General features: G+C 41.2%; 1 protein-coding gene across 4 annotated transcripts in view; it reads left to right on the forward strand.

Annotated features, from left to right (window-relative positions):
* The window catches only part of VEPH1 (ventricular zone expressed PH domain containing 1), a 165,799-nt gene extending 146,720 nt beyond the window's left edge, over window positions 1–19,079 (forward strand). For 3 of the 4 annotated variants that reach the window (XM_078389058.1, XM_020791818.3, XM_072996114.2), the window contains exons 13-14: window positions 16,302–16,438; window positions 18,534–19,079. In XM_078389058.1, coding sequence (XP_078245184.1) covers window positions 16,302–16,438; window positions 18,534–18,770 — 374 coding nt within the window. In that variant the 3' untranslated portion in view covers window positions 18,771–19,079. Of the gene's footprint in view, window positions 1–52; window positions 3,875–16,301; window positions 16,439–18,533 lie in introns of those variants that run through there. The other variant, XM_072996116.2, reaches the window with a different exon arrangement.
* Window positions 19,080–20,854: the final 1,775 nt, after the last annotated feature.

Genomic DNA, 20,854 nt, shown 5'->3' on the forward strand with positions numbered 1-20,854 from the left:
AATTTTTATAATTTTCAGATCATTTCATTAATTTGTTTTTTTAAATTTCTAGAAATGGGAAGATATAACACAAATCAAATAAAAATATTTTACATGTCTACAAAAGAAATCAGTTTTGAAAAGAACATACGCCTGTCTGGAAAGTTTGGTCAAAAGCAGAACTGAAACAGGTTCTCGTTCTCTCCTGCGCTCTCGCTCTCTATAAAAAAAATAAATAAAAATCTCCATGTGAATTTTGGTGGTGAAATAATCTTGAATATTCAGAATTGCCAGTTTTTGTAATGGTATGATGTGTGATGGCATTTGATTTCGATGGCCATGCAGAGCTCCAATTGCATAAGCTGCCACGGGAATCTGAGGAGGTAGCAATTACATGCGATTATACGCGACCATCACCTCATCAGAGCAAAAATGACAGTTTCTTCAATTGGAATTCCAAATACAGTACTTAGTACCTCGGTTTGCGAAATGGATCCGTTCTATGCAACGTTATGTAGTACAGAAATTCCGCAAACAGCAATTGCGCTACAAAAGAGGCAGCGCTATAGGCGCAATGCACCCTGGGAAAACCCTTTCATAGTGCGAAGAAAAGTATCTGTTCCTTCTCTCTCTGACTAGTTCTCACTCTGATTGCCTCCCACTGACTCTGAGGCTCCGCCTTTTAACCTCTCTCTCGACTCCGCCTCTCAACCCACATTAGCATAGACATGATAATACATGACTTATACCTAACAAAAGGGTGAATGCTACAGGGCTTAACGCTTATAATTCCTAATACTATTCCATGGTTATTGTATTGTGTTACCAAAGTATTTCATCGTCATCATCATAAACATTAAAACATTAGAGGGAATGGTTTTAGTTGAAGGTTTGTTGTCTTCTTAGTGACTCTGCAACAACTTCTGAGCTCATTATATCTGAACTGTAGGCATCTCCTGTCATAAAGATACATGATGCTGTTTTTTAAGAGGGAACAGTAGCCTTGTGAATTCACATTTAAACAGTGGGAAAACTGGCATGTTGTTGGACTGGAACATTGTTTCTAGGATTCCTTCCAAACTAAGTTATACACCTTTGTAATGTACCAATTTTCCATCTCTAGTAAATTGGAGCTATAGGAAATGTCCACTCACAAACTGATAGTGTACTTGAAGAGAAAGTTTGCTTAAAGGAAATATTGTACTGCTTTTGTCATTTAATCATTACGTATGTGTTCCAGCTTTCTTTCATCATTTAATTAGTACTTTTCTATTCCATTTTCTTCCATCATGGAATTCAAGATGGTTGATGGGAGAAAGGCTTACAAGTGGTTTTCCATCCTGCCACTGACCCAATCAAGGCCTTCTTACAATAAGTTGTGAATCTACAGACTGTATCCCTGAATTATAATTGTACTGAGGACTTGACTCATAGAGATATGTGGTTCCCAGTTTGGCAGTGTAGATTGAAAATGAATTAATTACGATAATGCAGGCATGCACAGCACTGCAAGTATAAGAACTGTGCTGTTGATATGTATTTTTGAAGTCTCTCACAAAATGATAGATTCATTTTCTTTTATAGGATTGTTTGTTGTGTGACTAATTTCCATTTTTTTGAGATGTGGCCCAGTTAAATCATGTTACATCAGTCCTTCTTTTCGACCACTTTGTTTGCCCTGGAAACATTTCACTGTGCTGGACAGATGGAGATATGAGGAGGTAAAACAGATGCCACTTAAAATGAGCTGCCATCTGAAGATGTGAAGCCATTGAAATCCTACAGTAGGATGAAAACAGCTGGCAATTAGGGAATTTGGACTGCATTTAAATGGTGGCTGTTCACTATTATGCAGCTTTTTTTTCCAAAAAAATTCATTAACCTCAGAGAGTTTTCCATGTGCATTTATATGGGAAGTGGTTTTTCATTACATTTCACCCAAATCAGTTTTTCAGAAGTCAAAATTAATTCTGTGGCACTTTTTAAAGGAAAGTGGATTTATTTTACTTGGCAGCACATCTGATCAATGGGAAGATCTTGACTGCGTCATTGCTCAATTAAGCACTTTTTCTGTGTAGTGTCCTGACTAAATAAATTAAGGCTGAAATCATAAACACATTTGCGCACATTGAAACAAATAAGACTGATTTCCATGTAAATCCAACCATGTGTTTCCTTCCTATTTAAAAATCCCGTGTCACACAAAGTTATTGTATATTACCCCATCCCTACACACTCTTCCCAAGATACTTACTATGACATCTTAGAGCACCCTTCACAACCAGGCACCCTACAGTTGTGTTGAACTGCACCTTCCTTCATCCATCTACCAACCAACATAGTTATGGCCCATTCAATAACTTTGACTTTTCCTTAAGGCCAAGCAAATCATATGCTGGTAGTTGTAATACAACTAATCTCAAGAGTCCTAGATTTAGGAAAGCTGTTGTAGCTTTTGATGCACATTTCAAAAGCACCTTCAAGTGTTCTGTTATAGAAACATATTCACTTTTTTTTTCTCCTCAAGCCCATTTTTTGTCTTCCTTTCATCCACTGGGGACTGGATTCGGAAGGGAGGTACAACAGAACCACAAAGGTGTGACCATCAGCAATGAAATAAAATGTTCAACATAGTGTTTATTCCCTGCCCTCACGTCATTTGACTCATTGCAGTGGACTTACTACTTTCAAACCTAATATTAGCTGGAGACCTAATACTAACTAAGGGGAAGTTTTTAAATGACTTTGACTAATCCGTTGTTTTATTATGAAGGAACTGTTGAATCTTGTGCTTTTGCATATTAGAATTTGCCTTTTATGAATTGTATTTTTGTTCTTGTTGAACATCACCCAGGTTAGCTGTCTGCTAGATGGGTGGTATAAAATTTGAATGAATGGACAGACGGATAGGCAGGCAGGTAGGTAGGTAGATATGTAGGTAGGAAGACTCAGTGGGAAGCCTACAGCTCTGGCTTGACATCAAATCCCTTCAAGTCTGAATTCTTAATATCCAGGTAGACTTGTAACATCTTGCATTTCCTAAACAGAACACTGAGGCTGCTTTTGACAGTAATTTTTTGGACCAAGGTGGGGAGAGATATAGAGAGAAAGGGATGTAAAATATCTGCTTAAGACTTGAATATATGATTTTGCTAGCTTGTGTCTCTTTGTTATTATTTTAAAATAGCCACTTCTCAAAGAGAGGATAAATATGTCAGCAAGGCACTCTTGTATGGAATGGCTGAATTAAAATGTTTTGACATCTGAAAATTCACCTTATGAAGGGGCTTTCTTCACTCATTTCCTGCTGTCATAGCAAAGAGAGAAAGAGAGGGGCTTATTATCATTATAATTATTTTTAGTAGTCTTCTGCCAGATGGGAGCATATTATTTTACAGGCAGCTAGACTCTTCACTTTGAAAATGAATTGAGTGGGGAAAGCTAAACACCCTGCCACCATGTTTTGCAGCTTCTTTCAGCAGGGACAGGAAATTAAAGCTTCCCAAATCCCTCAGCCAATAAAGGCAGAATCGTTTGCCCACATCTCTCACCGTCCTCAGCCAGCACACCCATATTGATCAAGTATTATGTAGATTATAGTCCAGTCCACGTGGAGAGTGTCCAGAGGGAAAAAAACTGCATTAGACTATTAGTCTTCATTCTGGGGGTTGTCATGGTACAGCTGAATGTGGATCGTACCCCTGTGACACCACCAATATATGGTTTGGTTCTCCTTAAGGAAGGATTTAGAGGAAGGAAAGAAAGAAAGAACGAAGGAACGAACAAACAAATGAACGCAAGAAGGAAGGAAGGAAGGAAGGAAGGAAGGAAGGAAGGAAGGAAGGAAGGAAGGAAGGAAGGAAGGAAGGAAGGAAGGAAGGAAGGAAGGAAGGAAGGAAGGAAGGAAGGAAGGAAGGAAGGAAGGAAGGAAGGAAGGAAGGAAGGAAAAACATGGGGACAGAAAGAAGCAACATGGGGATAAAGGAGACAGAAGCAAGCATTAAAATCTTGGCTGGGATTAAATATTTTGAATATGAAGAAGCTAAACATTTCTGCATTGGCTCATACACTATTGTTTAAATCACCTTAGCATATATTTAATCTAAATCTGATCAAGTTATTGGTGACACTTCACAAATATTTCCAGGGTTCGCAAATGTGCTCATAATTCTGTTCCTGCTTCTTTCACTCACATTTTGTCAACAAAACTTTTCAGTTGCCTGATATTTAATATTTCCAACAGAAAGTACATGCACATTCACTTTAAAACATCAAGCAATGTATTGCTGATAAATGTACCATCATATGAAAATCAAACCCGGTACACAATGTTCTAAATGTTTATGAGACAAGGACCCTGTTTGTTCATCACTTCATTCAGCCTCATTTACTACCTCATCTGTAGCTGCTCCCACACACTTCTTGAAATGTGTACATCTTCTACCCTAAAATAGAAGATTTTAAAGCAATAAAAATGTTTATGAACCCCACTCCCAGCATGCACAATAGGATAATCATGGGCAGTTCCATTGGGTTTGACCAATATGTCCTGTGGACAGAAGCCACATATAATCTGGAAAAATTGTACAGTGGGGTCTTGACTTGAGAACTTAATCCGTATTGGAAGGCGGTTCTCAAGTCAAAAAGTTCTCAGGTCAAATCTGCATTTCCCATAGGAATGCATTGAAAACCATTTGATCCGTATCTGCTCTTTTCCGGCCATAGAAACTAATGGGAAGCTGCTATTCTGCCTTCGACCACTAGAGGGGGATATTTTGTTTCTTTTTTTCTTAGGTCAAGAAAGGTTCAGGGAAGGCAGGGAAAATACAGTCCAGGCAGTACAGTACCAGGCAGTCTGAAGACTGTCTCCCAATCCACTCTCTAAACGCTGGGAGGAGTGAGGAAGCAGACAGGCACCCTTTTCACTGGCCAACAGTTAACTGAAAGTTCAAATTTTGCACTTTCCCTGCCTCCCACTTGGTTTTTTTTTTCAGTTCTTAACTCAAATCTAAGTATGTAAGTCAAGTCAATATTTTCCTATGAGAGTGGTTCTTAAGTCAAAATGTTCTTAACTCGAGCTGTTCTTAAGTCAAGACCCCACTGTACCATATAAAATATAGACAGCATCTCCAACTTGTATCAAAATATTTCTTCACTATTTCATACCTCTAAACAGCATCACCAAGTTATATGGAACATAATGGAAAATAAAGAGCCTCGTGGCGCAGTGGTTAAAACACTGTACTGCAGCTAAAACTGTGCTCACGACCTGGGGTTCAAATCCCAGGTAGCCGGCTCAAGGTTGACTCAGCCTTCCATCCTTCCGAGGTCGGTAAAATGAGTACCCAGCTTGCTGGGGGGGCAATGTGTAGCCTGTATAATTAAAAATTGTAAACCGCCCGGAGAGTGCTTGTAGCGCTATGGGGCGGTATATAAATCCAATAAATAAATAAATAAATAAATAAATAAATAAATTGTAAACCGCCCGGAGAGTGCTTGTAGCGCTATGGGGCGGTATATAAGTCCAATAAATAAATAAATAAATAAATAAATAAATAAATAAATAAATAAATAAATAAAATATATATGGGAAATGCTCAACACAGAGGCATTAAGGCACAGTATATTTTACAGATGGGAAAGTACAGAACAAGATCATGATGAAGGATTCTGGTTCTGGCAGCAACCCCAGGTTTTTTGGAAAGAAGTAAGCAAGCTTTTTCCTGTTGACGGCTATACTCTGTGTGTAATGCATGGCTGTCCTCCTTCAATGGTAATGCATAGGGGGCTGTAGCAATGGACAGAGCCAGAGCCCACAGTAGATCAGCCTACCCACCCATCTCTTAACTTCCTCTTCCACGTGTCTCCCCTCTCTCTTTTATCCCTCCGTCTTCTCCATCTGCCAGAGGAGAGACAGTTTGCTCTTACAAAACCTTGAACTGACCACTTGGAGACAGCTTTTGAAATTAGGTCATGGGCTACAAGAAATCAGTCCTAGGGTTTCACCATTCCTGTTGCAGCATATATTTTTTTCTAAGATTACTTGTACTCTAACACAACCTTTCGTACTGTTCAAATGTTTATTTTTTAAGGTTCTTTTAAAAACATTTGGTAGCAACTCTCATGCAATGTTCTGCAACTGATAGTACAAAGCACCATGATTAGAACATAAGAACATAAGAGCCCTGCTGGATCAGGCCAAGGGCCCATCTAGTCCACCTTCCTGCATCTCACAGTGGCCCCACCAGATGCCTCTGGGAGCCCACGAGACCACTAGATACCTGTCTCCTGATACCTCCCCTGCATCTGGCATTTTGAGGTGCCTTCCTTTTAAGCCTGGAAATTATACATCCCCATCATAGTGTGTAAGCTGTGGTGGACTTTTCCTCCAGGAATCTGTCCAATCCCCCTTTGAAGACATCTAGGCCATATGCCATCACCACATGCTGTGGCAAGGAGTTCCATGGTCCCCAAGACCACAAAACCAAAAGGAAATAAAGCAGAATATTTGTAAGGGTATGCTGAGAGGCCACATATGATCTGTTTGATGTGTAGTGAGCAATAGTTGACTCAAAGAGTTTCCTGTAGTCTTTAAGGTGCCACTACAATTCCGTATTTTGGTTTTGTCCAGATATGCTTGCACAGACTAACAGGGCTACTTCATTGAAGACTGTAGTACTCTGCTTTTTCTTAATGACATCTGCTGCCCTACAGCTATGTCCATCATGGGATCAAAGCTCAGACAGCTGAGGAGAGCTTTATTTCTCATCAGTATTAGTTCCACCATCAAATAAATTCATTGATGTCATCCTAATTTGCATTAACCCAGAGGAAAAGAATTTGGGTGAAAAATGGGAAATTGAAGCTGTAGGCATTTTTGGAAGTGTCAGGAAATGCTAAGATGGCTGAAATATGTTTCAGGACATTCTGTATCTTGATAATTTCAGCTGCCAGATCTGGAAATTCCAAATGTTTTGCTCAATGTCCTTTGTATTATTGAGAGAGTAGAAACTTGTTACTATTCATAGGAATACCTCCTGTTTTCAATCCATTTCTTTGTCTCACAAAACTAAACTTTCATGCACCTCATTAAGTAAGTCTATTGTGGTAGGACCAGTCCTGTAATAGAATACGTCCTTGTTCACCATTTTGAAGGGCATAATTATCCCTACACAAGTCCAGAAATCTCCAGTCTCTGAGCAGTTTGTGCTGGAGATTTATTGGGAAACTAGCATTAGAATCAATCAATATACCTTTCACATTGTGTTAACTTAGTAGATGGGGATTAAGAGTCTGAGCTGAAACGAGATGGAGATGCATCATTTTTCAAACTCTGATGATTAGAGAGGAGCTCTAACGACTAGAGAACAATCCGGTGAGGCTCTAGACTGATTCAGTTCCCACTAAAGTTAATATATTAACTGAAATGAATACCATAGCAATACATTTGGTGATTTAGTTACAGTTTTCTTAAACATGCCAGAGAACATTCTCTAGATTGCTTTATTTGGCCTGCTGAAATTCTAGCCATGTAATATTTTTAAAAGAAAATTATTTGAAATGTGATCCTGGAAGAGAGCTTTCTGGATACCCTGGACTGCTAGAAAGACAAACAAGTGGGTTCTGGGTCAAATCAAGCCTGAACTATCTGTGGAGGCAAAAATGTTGAAACTGAAGCTGGCCTACTTCGAGCACATCATGAGAAGGCAGGATTCTTTGAGAATGGCAATAATGCTGGGGAAGGTGGAAGGCAGCAGGAAAATAGTGAGACGAAACATGAGATGGACTGATACCTTAAAAGAAACCACAGGCTTAAGTTTACAAGAACTGAGCAGGGCAGTTGAGGACACGACATTTTGGAAATTGTTTATTCAAAGAGTAAGAGGTGGCTTCACATAACAACAAACAATATCAAAATCATACTTGTGTCTCTTCTATCCTCATTAAATTCTGTATATATTAACTGAAACATATTTGTAATTCCCATGTGGTGTATTGGATAGTGTGTTGGACATGGACTCAGGAAACCTGGATTTAAATCCCTGATGACTCATGGAAGCTATAGTGGGTGATTATAGTAAACAACTCCTTGAGCATCTCACATATTGCCGTAAGTTGGAAACACCTTGATGGCGTATATGAACAACAGATTTAATTATGGATGCACTCCGCTGGCTTGAAAACCCTTCGAACAAGGCACATGCTTGAGTCTCCTTTAATGCTAACTGTATGCCTGAAGATGAGCATAGAACTTTCAACTCTCACAAGGCCTTAGATAGAGCTTAGGCCCCCAGTGGGTGACCTGACTCCCCACTGCCATTGATTCTACACTGAGTTCCTTCAAATTGCGCTTTCCAAACTGCTGGCACCAGCAGAGAAATAGCAGTCTGTGTCAAAATTGCTGTACAAGGGTTAGAGAGAGGACTGTCTTCTCCCACCCAGTAAGCAAACAGAATTACTGGGGGGAAGGGGGCATATTTGCATGCATGTGTATGAGCAGCCTCCAGGCTTTGAATCAGTAGAGCTCTTGGGGGGAAAGGGGGTGCACCTCCTTGCCTTTAGGCAAAAAGCACGTCAACCAAGTCCTTCTATCCATCAGTACTAGTCCAAGACATTTTACTATCTGATGTGGAGCTCAATTGCATCCTCCCGTCCCCTAGAGTCAACATGTTGAAAGGTTGTGCTGTCTTATTCAGACATTAATTTCTATCTTCCTTGTTCCAGCCCCCACCCAAACTATGATCTACAAGCAATACAAAATTGTTAGTGAATATCCCTTAGGAAAGGTAACATCTGTTGCAGGTTGACTTCATCCTATGAATATCATCCTAATTGCTGTCCTCTTGATCTAATCCAGTAGGTACTTCTTTATTTATTGCATTTATATCCCACCCTTCCTACAAGGGGCTTAAGGGCAACCAATATGGTTATTCCCCAGCCTCCACGTCACTCTGTGCAGTAATCAAGGCAGTGATAAGAGACAGTGATTGTCTTAACATCACAATGTGAGCTTTACGTCCGAGTGTGATTTGAACTTGTAGCTACTCCCAATAGTCTAAGCACTACACCATGCTTCCTCTCATCAGACTTTTTGCAGATAGAAAACATTTCAGGTTACAATTGATACATGTTGTTTTTGAATCCTTTGTTTAAGAAGCTATTGCAAATACAAAAATACCACAGCTGAGAGAAAGCTAAGTTTGACCATTTTTTTCTTGCAGTACTAGTTTCTATTTGAAACCACTTTTTTTAATGTGGTAGAACTTTCCAAAGTGATATGTCCCATCCGTTGTTTAAAATAGCATAATCTGTTTTGTCACCTCAGTATTCTATCACGTCATTCCCACTTCCTGGTGTATCAGTGCCAATTTGCTGATGAAGGAAGCGATTGTGTGTGCACATGTGTTTCAGCCAACATTTTTTACATTGTTGAGGGACTTCCAAACAAGTCATATACCATGAAAAATATTTACTGTTGAGTTAGACAAATATTTAGACATCTAATCTCTTGAATCCTTTCTACGTAAACATGAATTTAGATGACATTTATATCAACAGTTCAATGTAGGTACAAAAAGCAGAGGTTTCAGGCACTTGGAAATTGAAATAAAGTGAGGATGGGCAGAAAGCAAATTGGGATCTGATGGTAGATTTCCCAGTGATGTACTATAGATCACCAAGAGATTCTGACTGTCCATTGCTTGAGGAACAAAATAACTGCAGTGCTATGTACATCTAGACTAAATGTGAAATTAAGGCTGCAATTATATATCCATTTATGGAAGTGTACTCCATAGACATGTGTGAGATAGCATTATTATAGTACATTAATGTGTCTGTTTTCCTTCTTCTAAGTAACATTTGCAAGAAAGGTAATCAGAACTGGGGCAGTGGTTCGTGGTAGGATGGATAAACAAACAAACAGACTTTGAAAAGTAGAGTTTGTTGCAGCTTTGTGGCCTGGGAAGGACGATGTTTGGAGAGTTTAAGGCAGCTAAAAATCACAGAAACAGAGTCAAAGGCAGATTTTCTTTAAAGAGTAAAAAAAAAAGGTTTGTTTTAAAGACAGTAATAGACAGATAATCCTCCAGAAAGGAGGACATTATAAAAACATGCAGCAGTTGTGTTTGCCCAGCCCTGAGTGCTTTCAACTGAACATTTTCTGTGAATTTCTGAGACCAAGTTCTTGACATGAGTTTTCAAAGGAGGAATCAGCTCCAGATCCGGAGCAATCTGAACTTTTGAACTTGTTAATTAGAACTCAATTGGATTTTTAACTCCCTGCTTGCCAAACATATTTGTCTGGTTGTAAAAATATTTAAAAGATATTTTTAAAAAGAACAGAAAACAGATATGACTCCTTTAAACTGTAAGATTATTGTTTTTTGCTTTGTGGCTGGGGATGGTCTTACTTGATGTTAGCAGAGCTTTGGTGCCTGTATCTTCTCATAGTCTGAACCATTCCATTCATCTTGTCACTAGACAATTGTTTGGAAATTTTAAAAAAACCCTCCAAAGATGTTATGCGCCATCAAGTCACTTCTGATGTGTAGAGACTATATGAGTTAATGATCTCCAAAATGTCATATCATTAATGTTGTATCATAATCATCTGCTCCAGTCTTGCAAACTAACAGCATGGATGATTTTGACCTTGGTTTCCACTGACAATCTTTGCTAACTCCAAACAATCCTCTTTTCATTTTAAAGGGGAGGGGACATATTTTGGAAAATATGCACACAACGTGGTCATAGAGCTTTTCTTCCTCAGATTGCCTACCCAATGAAAATGTTTGGAAATTGGAAGATTGCTTTCTAGTCTGCAGTGGGCATGGCAACATTGGTTTACTTCAGAGATTGAAGGGTGTAGATGCCTCTTCATTGTGTGTGTGGCACTTAATCACACATTTGCATCACCATTTCATTAAGTCCAAAACAGACCTTCAAAAAAGGTGGCACAGAGGGACCACAACCACATCCAAGCTGTTCCTGATTCTCTCCTCCTCTAGCAACCATAATACAGAGATGAATTCATCTTCTGAGATCCTCTAGCACTGGGAAATTCTACATGAGAGATTTTGCTGGAATTAGTGTGTAGTGTGCTTGTACTTCAGCTTCCATTTTTAAAAGCTGGAAAATTAAATTAGCACCCTACAAGCAGAGGTTTCATCATAACTGTTGGTGATTATCCATATTTTCCAAGCAATAGATACATAGAAAACTTGTTGAAAAACAACCATGACAATTGCATTGTGTTTGAGTGAGAAGTGATGAGGTGATTTTAAAAAAAAAGTCAGGTTCTGGGATTTTCCCCCTGCTTGTTGTCCCTTTGTGAACAGTAATAAACAGAAGAGGGTATCCTATATAGACTAGGGGTCCCCAACCCCTGGTCTGTGGCCTTGGCAGGACGAGGCCATGGAGACAGATATCCCACCCCCCGCACACACTCCCCCCGCATGCTGACTTGCACACATGGGTGCCTGCCCACCTGCGCATGCATACATGGGGTTCCTTGCCCATGGGTGCATATACAAGTGTGAGCCCTGCCCACCCACGAGTGCACCCCACCCAGTCGCGAGCACACCCTGCCCACCCATGCATGCACAAGCATGTGCCCCACCAACCCACAAGTGCACCCTGCCCACCCACAAGTGTGAGGGGTGCCCCCCTGCGCACGGACCCTGTCCACCCAACCAGTCCATGATTTGGAAAAGGTTGAGGACCTCTACTATAGACCATCCTGACTGCTGCCATTGGTGTCATCAACATTCAGTCTACACTTTGCTATGCAAAGCTTGGCATCCTTTTTTCTGCTGGCAATGAAGGCACAATGTTGTGCAGCAGTGTGAGGCCATTCCTTGGGCTTTTGAATTGTGGGTACAGAAGCAGAATATTCCACAGTCATAAGCCAATGTTGTAGGGTTGTGTGTTTTTTGGAAGATTTGAATATGTACATACCCAGTTGTCTTTACTCAGAGATACATGCTGTCATCATCCAAGTTTGCTTTAATCTATAAAGTAATGACATTCATTTTTTTATCTTACACATTATAGTAAAGAACAGTTGCAACTCAGTCTAAAGTACTTTGAAAGGGACGTGGTGGCACTGCGGGCTAAACCGCAGAAGCCTGTGCTGCAAGGTCAGAAGACCTGCAGTCGTAAGATCGAATCCACGCGACGGAGTGAGCGCCTGTCGCTTGTCCCAGCTCCCGCCAACCTAGCAGTTCGAAAGCATGCAAATGCAAATAGATAAAAAGGGACCACCTCGGTGGGAAGGTAACAGCGTTCCGTGTCTAAGTCGCACTGGCCATGTGACCATGGAAGATTGTCTTCAGACAAACGCTGGCTCTATGGCTTGGAAACGGGGATGAGCACCGCCCCCTAGAGTCGAACACGACTGGACAAAAAGTGTCAAGGGGAACCTTTACCTTTACCTTTACCTAAAGTACTTTACACAGTGAATTAGATCCCATAGAATGAGATTATTGCTATTAAAGTAATAAAAAGTCTACAACAGAGAAGTTATAAGGTTACTATATACCATTGTCCATGTTTAGACAGCTTTTTAAGATTAGGCATCCTTCAGTCTCGAGAGACTATGGTAACGTGCTCTGAATAGAGGTCTTGGAAGAGCATCTAGTGTGGATGAGAAGCTAATTCGAGAGTGACAATCCCTTCCACACTGAAGACAAATACAATCTGTCCTCTGTCCAGCTCCCTGATTTTGCTGCTTTCAGGACTGCCTCTTTGCATCAGCCTGCTGGACAAGGGTCTCTTCAAATTGGAAGAGGCCGTGATGCACCACCTGCCTCCAGGCTGAACGCTCAGATGTCAGCATTTCCCATCTGTTGAGGTCCATGCCTAAGGCCTTCAGATACTGCTTGCAGATATCCTTGTATCACAGCTGTGGTCTCCCTCTGGGGTGCTTTCCCTGCAGCTTAATTTCAAAGAAAATAAAGAAGTTTTAAAAAATAAAATATTAATCATTCTACCCCTCTGAAATTTACTTTTTTAACTAGTCCCTCAGATATTTAGGCATCAGTTAGGGTGCCCTTTAAAGTTGAAAGTACTCAATATTCATGGATTTATCCCCCACATTTTGATAAAGGTTAAAAATAGAAAGTTGTCTTTGGCCACCTTTGCACTTACTGGTGTATTAGATTCTCTAATGCTACTGAGACTCATCATCACTGGGCCACAAAAATTCAACTGGAGTGCCAGCTTCATTGTAATGAACTGTTTCCATATACTTTACCAAGCTCAATGTTTAGCACCATGGCCTATTATTGTTGTTCTTATGTGCCATCAAGTCAGAGCCAACCTATAGCAGCTCTAATAAGGCTTTCAAGATAAGTGAGACGTTTATCATAGAATCGTAGAAAAATGAAGTTGGAAGGGCCTATAAGGCCATTGACTCTAACCCCCTGCTCAATGCAGGAATACAAATCAAAGGATATATCTCTGGTGGTTGTCTAAATTTATCTTGAATGTCTACAGTGTTGAAGCACTCACTGCCTCTAGAGGTAATTGGTTCCATTGCCATACTGCTATAACAATTAGGAAGTTTTTCCTGATATTGAGCTGAAATCTAGTTTCGTGCAACTTGAGCCTATTGTTGCATGTCCTGTCCTTGGGGATGATCAAGAACAGATCATGCCCCTCCAGTCTTTGAAGAATTTGAAAAGTGTTGTCGTATCTTCCCTAAGTCTTTTCTCAAGGCTAAACATGCCCAGTTCTTTCAGACTTTCCTCATAGAGCTTCATTTTGACCCCCCCCCCGATCATCTTGTTGCCATCCTCTGAACTTTCTTATTTGTCAGCATCCTTCTTGGTGCAGTGTCCGGAACTGGACACAGTACTCAAGATGAGGCATAACTAGTGCTGAATAGAGGGGAACTAGCACTTTGCGGGATTTGGAACATATACTTCTGTTAATGCAGCCTAAAATAGCATTTGCCTTTTTGTAGCCATATCACACTGTTGGCTCATATTGAACTTGTAATCTTCAATTACAGTGGTGCCCTGCATAGCGAGGTTAATCCGTTCCGGATTAACCTTCGCTATGCGAAAACATCGCTGTACGGGGCAGGAAAAGCCTATTGGGACGCATTAAACTTAGTTTTATGCGTTCCAATAGGCGCCAAAACTTACCCTTCCAGCGATGTTTTCGCTGGTCCGGTGGCCATTTTGGAGCCGCCGATCAGCTGTTCGGCGGCTCCAAAATGGCCGCCGGATGAGCCGAAATGGCCCCCTGTCAGTGTTTTCGCGCCCTCCCCTTGCTTACCGAGGTCGCGAAAATGCTGCGGGGGGCATTTCGGGTCGTCCGCAGCCATTGGCCACGGATGACCCGAAATGGCCCCCCGCAGCGTTTTCGCGACCTCCGTAAGCAAGGGGAGGGCACGAAAACACTGACAGGGGGCCATTTCAGGTCATCCGGCGGCCATTTTGGAGCCGCCGAACAGCTGATCGGCGGCTCCAAAATGGCCGCCAGACGCCCCAATCGTCGCAAAGCGAGTGCGGCGATTGGGGCAGCTCCGTATAGCGATCCCCCAAAAGGGATCGCTATACGGATTCTTCGTTATACGGTGCGCTCGTTAAGCGAGGCACCACTGTATTACAAGATTTTTCTTGCTTACTGCTGAGTCAGGTATAACCCATCTTGTAAATGTGTGTTTAGTTTCTTTTTCCTAGGTGCAGTAGTTTGCACTTATCCCTGATGAATTTCATTGTGTTGTTTTCTGCCCAGTGCTCAGGGAGTTGTTCTATCAGTTCCACCCTCTCAGTGAGTTTTCACAGCTGAGTGCAGATTCAGAACAGGCCTCCTGAGTCCTAGTTTATCACTCTTTTACACCACACTAGGTATCCTGTCTTTCTGTACATAATCAAATTTATGAGCACCTGCAACTCTTTAAGCTGTTTATACATGTAAATGATCAGGTTTTAGCAAAATTAAAGAAAAGTAAACAATGAAAATGCTTTTCATTGCTTAGCATTCTTTGAGGTAACTTTAAACCACACATTTCATAACAGGACAAATTAATTGGGCACATTTGAATAAGGCCCAAAGCACATGTTCAGATAAATCTTTTTCTAGGAGTTCTCCTCAAGTGGCAAAAAGGTGTAATTGTGAAACCATGTGAAAGCTTGTGCATGTTTAGAATTATTTCTGGAATGTAAACATCTTCCTTTGCATGATTAACTCCAGAGACATGTATAACAAAGCAGATCACATTGCTGGAGAGAAACCTCTATAAAATCAGGAACCACATATCTCTGTGGACATGGGTTGGGGGCTTAACATGAAGGTAGTATAGACCCAAAAGGAACAGATCAGAAGTTCCCATCAAGGGCAAATCTATGCTCAGATCATTCTACCACTTCCCCAAAACTTTGACGAAGTTCCTGCAGAGAGATGAAAAGGGCAGTTCAGGGATGTGGTGTGTGGGTGAATCAAGGGAAATTTGAGATCTGCACAGTCACTTAGTCAAACACTATTCCTTGTGTGGAACCTGGTGTTTAGAAGCAAGTTAACAAATACTGGTGGTTGTTGTGGGTTTTTCGGGCTCTTTGGCCGTGTTCTGAAGGTTGTTCTTCCTAACATTTCGCCAGTCTCTCTGGCCAGCATCTTCAGAGGACAGGAGTCAGAACTCTGTCTGTGCTCTGGTCAGAGTTCTGACTCCTGTCCTCTGAAGATGCCGGCCACAGAGACTGGCAAAACGTTAGGAAGAACAACCTTCAGAACACAGCCAAAGAGCCTGAAAAACCCACAACAACCATCAGATCCCAGCCGTGAAAGCCTTCGAGATTGCATTTAACAAATACTATCTTAAATGAAGAGAGAAGCATTTGTCAGGGAGTTACAATTCTGAGCAATAGAGAAAACTTGTTAAGGGGGGGGTTGGTGGAACTGAAGGCAAATCTAAGAGTTCAATCATTTGGTGGAAACCAGGAAAGTAGGCGGTACAAAGAAGGAACATTCCAGCAGTTTCTTGTCTCTCCTGCCCCTGTAGCCACATTATTACTTACCTAAGCATGGTTGCACTCTTACCCACTTCCAATAAACAAGGGAAAATTGTGACAAATTTAAATGGGTAACAAATGAGTTTGATGGGCCTTTTCAGAGATAATCTAACTTCTCCTCTGAAAAGTTTGTTCTGGGAGCATGGATACTTTATTTGTTGCTTTGCTGAAATATAATCATGCAACTTATAAAAATCACACCTTCTGGGCACCCATCTCCCGAAGTTACTGTAAAGTCTAAACCACCAAAGCAGAAGCAAAGTATTCAACAATAAAACTTTTTTAAAAAATGTATCTCCTTAGTTGTGAATCAAGATGGCCAACCCTTGATTGAAGGCAAGCTGAAGGAAAAGCAAGTCCGATGGAAGTTCATAAAAAGGTGGAAGACCCGGTATTTTACACTCGCTGGCAATCAACTTCTCTTTCGCAAGGGAAAATCTGTAAGTTTTGAAAATCCATTTAATTTCAAAGTCCTTCTGCCAGATCCGGCTTTGAAAACCTCTGAGAACCGGTTCCTTATTACACATTTTGGCTGTGTATACATCACAAAATACCACAGGAGCTGCAGAAAAGATTAATTTTTTGTTTGTCTATTTTACTGATCACATTAACCAAAGGCCAATTCAAATCAATCCAGCCCTGTTTGCTGTCAAGGCACAGTTTGAGGGTACTTTGACTTGTTTCAAGCCAGAATGATTTTGAACTGACTTTTCCCCATGTGATCAGTTGTTTCCTTCTGCCAAAGAATGTGAGGTGTGTGTCTGAGGGGGCAGTGTTTTGGTGATGTAGGCAGTTGTGTGATTTTTAGGGAACATACTCCATAAACTGTCATTTAAGTGTCCCCAGTTTTTTTAAAAAAATGAATAAACAAATGTAGCACTGAGTCATTGTACTGATAGATTTGTTTAGTGCTGGATCACCTCTGCAGAGGAAAAAAAAACGAATCACTACAAAATAGAAAAATCCCAATGAAATGCGAAAGACTATACAGATTTCCATATATGTGTGGGTGTGTATTTCTGTGTATGTTTTGAAGTTTTTAATTATTGTAAGCCACCCAGAGACCTCTGGGTAGAGTGGGCGGCATATAAATTAATTAATTAATTAATTAATTAATTAATTGATTGATTGATTGATTGATTGATTGATTGATTAAATAAATAAATAAATAAATAAATAAATAAATAAATAAATAAATAAATAAATAAATAAATAAATAAGTACTTTGGAAAGCTGCTGCATTTCCCCTAACATTTTAAAAACTAGGCAGCTTGGCAGTGAACTATAAAAGAACTGGCAAAGGTGGAAACAGGAAGGGAGGAAGGAAGAAAGGAAGGAAGGGAAGAGGAACCTGTAGGTTGAAATGCAAATTGCATTGAGGAGGCAGTATGGAGATTGGCTCAAAATCAATCCATGGCCCGGGTGCGATCAGTGAAGGCCAACTGAACCATAAGATAACTGTGAATCAAACCACAGCAAAGCCAAATAGTTTTGATTCGGCTTGTTGGTGCAGCCTGTGATTCTTAAGGGGAGAAGCCTTCACCACTAGCTGTGCTGGCCGAGGTTTCTGAGAGTTGCAGTCAAATAACATTTGTGTTACCCAAGGGTAGTAACCACTTCTCAATAATGGCTGTCCCCATTTCTTCTCAGTTGGTCCTATGGACCCCATGGGACTAATCTGAATGGAACTAAAATCCGGGTCCACAAAAGAGAACAATAAATAATCTTTCTGTCTTTCTCTCTGTTGGTTCTTTCTGTAAGCTCTAATTAAGCTACTAATAAGTTCCATAGGTCTCCGCTCAGTTTTTCCTGTGCCACCTCTCTACCACAATTTGTTTTAACAGAGTTAAATGGCAAAGGAGCTCTTATAGGTAGCTTGGAGTGGGAGTGTGCTGAACAAATCTGCAAGCCAGGTTGCTGAGACAATAAACAGAGCACATCATAGCCCAGGGTTATCACTGGGGCATCTCTCCCATGCATTAAGGCTGCTTAAAAACCTAGTAGGAAAATTGCCCAAATCCTACTTCTCTGGAGTTAGTTAAAGGACTGTTGTAACATATGCACTAATGGTGAAAGAGGAAGATGTCTGACATTAAACTATGCAATATTTATTGATGTGTTGGCAAGCACCAAGTCCAAAATACTGGCTCCTATGGAACAAATTATGTGTTTAATAGAGATTTTTTTCCCTAGAGCACACTGAATGCATATCTTCACTAAAAACGTATACTGGTTTTATACCAGTGTAAATGTCATGGCTCTCCTCACCCTACCCCAGATAATCCTGGGAAATTTCATTTGAAAAAAGAGCTGAGATTTTCTCCTAAATCTTCTCACATAATTGTAACTCCCTAGGTTTACTGGTAAGGAAGAAGGGCTGCTTCAGTTTAAGAGTATAGCATAGGTTAACCCTGAGAAAACTTGGTAAGGAGTAATTACATAAGCTATAAAATATATTTCCTCAGAGCTCTTCATCATTGAATAACCCACTGGGTATTTTCTGAATAACTCTTGAGCCACATTTCTCTGTTTCAGAAAGATGATCCAGATGACTGCCCCATTGAGCTCAGTAAGGTTCAAAGTGTAAAAGTGGTGGCCAAAAAGCGCCGGGATCGCAGCCTTCCTCGGGCCTTTGAAATCTTCACAGATAACAAGACATATGTTCTCAAAGCCAAAGATGAAAAGAACGCTGAAGAATGGCTTCAGTACATTAATGTAGCTGTCGCACAAGCTAAAGAAAGAGAAAGCAGAGAGGCAACTACATATTTGTAAGAAGACCTCTTCATGTAGCCTTTGTGTCTTCTCCCACAACATTTGGTCATGGGACTATTCCCAAGGTAATATCCAGTCTGCTTTGCCCTTTCTCGGAGTGCCTTTGTCTGCCCATCAACAAATGAAAGAAATATTTTTTTCTCTCTAGAAAGCACAATTGAAAAAAAGCATTTTACATGGATCCACTGATCGTGGATTTCCTGTGAGGATCAGGGAAAAAGTAAAGGATACATTTCTGTACTGAATGCATGTGTGTACACAGTGTGCAGAAATAAGGTCTAGTTCCTAAATAATACCTGCAGAACTGCCTAGTATTGTTTTGCCTTTCTTATTTGAATAGAGCTTGATAGTGTGCAATAATTGGTACATATGTATGGACACAATAGCTGGGTCCCTGTTTTGTAGAATTTGACTTGTTGGTACTGCCAGCAAAAGACTGTCCGTATGGCAGCCTCAACAAATGGCAACCTTGAACATCATGAAATGACATTTGCACAGCATTACTGCCATTCGACTTCCATGTCCTTTTTTTGTAGAAAACCCAAGTAATAACCATAGCAATTTTTATTACTTTCTCATTAGTAGCTTAGGAATCTACACCGCCTATCAATCTATTCTGAATGTTTTGGGGGTAGCTTTACATATAGACTCTGAATATTGTCACTGATTCGTCTTGTCTTGTCAATGTCATGTAACTCTTGCCTGTTATTGTCTGTGCCTCCAGATGCCACATTGGTGGCACTCAACCCAAAACATGATTGTTTGTCGGATTCCTATGAATTTGTGATGGGATGAAAAGTTCTCGATTGGAGATGGGCACAAGCCGCCGGTTCAGCAGTTCATCCTTCAAATGAACAGGTATTAGGTGCTTCCCAGTCCAAAGGGGCAGCGCCCCGGCTTCCCCACCCCAGCTCCTCCAGGCACCGCCTCTGAGTGGGTGCCCACCAGAGGAGGTAGGGCTGTGAAGTGCTGAACACCTCTTTCCCCAAAGGATGAACCGACACAAACTGCTGAACTGACTTATGCTCATCTCTATTCTATACGTATCTCCTTTCAGCATAAATAATGGTCCACGTTAATTTCTACTTGTTGTTGTTTCCCATTTAAACTAGGTTAAAATTGGGTCCACTGGCTTGCCACGTCACAGATATGTGAACAACAGCTACTGAGATGCTTTCTGTGTTTCAGATTATCAATGATGTGAAGGAGGACTGGATATTTGTATGTCTCTGTCCAGTGTGCCACAGAGCATATAAAGTGAAGGCAAACTATTCAAGCCAGGATGGACCGTGAAGACTAAGGCTTTGCAAAGGCCCAACTCTACCCTAGCTTCCTGTGCAGATACGAAGCTCCCAGCTGGCAGTGGGGCAGTTTCCTTTCTGCTCTGGAAGCTAGGGCAGAGTCAGGCCTATCCTAGGCCCCAAAGCCTTCCCAGCTAGGCCCCTTTTCTAGGCAAGTCACATTTAGGCATGGATCTGTCCGGTGGAACTTGCAGAATGGAGATTTATGGGACTTTTAGTTGAAAAAACCCAAAGATCCCATCCGAAACGATCACTTTTACTCCTTTCTGATGACTAAAGTTTCACAACTTGACTGACGTTGACTAAATTTTGGGTGGTGAGTAGAAATGGGCACAAACCCATTGATGGTTTGGTGCTTTGTGCCAATTTGGATGATAGTGGGACAGGTGTTCTGTGGTTCAGCACCCAGCCCCCCACCTCTTTCACCATCATCTAAACCAGGGGTGTCCAAGCTTTCACCTTCCCTGGGCCACATTATAAGATGAAAATTTGAATTGGGCCGCACATACATTTGGTTTGGGCTGCATGGGGGGGCAGCCCTAGCCATCCCCCGCAGCCCCGCTCCAAGCGCGCTTACCGGCAGCTGCGATCTCAGACAGCAGAGGCTGCCAGCTTCGACTCCGGCGGCTTTATGGGGCTGGGAGGTGGTCTGCCTATTGATGGGGATGGTGCAATGCAGTCACGCAGCCCCCCTGTCCCCTCCCCTCCCACTCCTTCCTTCCCTCTCTCTCCCCCTACCGTTGTGATGTGCCCCGGCCACATTCCGGCCACAAGCGCCGGCAG

This window comes from Pogona vitticeps, chromosome 3 (assembly GCF_051106095.1).
Source record: "Pogona vitticeps strain Pit_001003342236 chromosome 3, PviZW2.1, whole genome shotgun sequence".
NCBI lineage: Eukaryota > Metazoa > Chordata > Lepidosauria > Squamata > Agamidae > Pogona > Pogona vitticeps.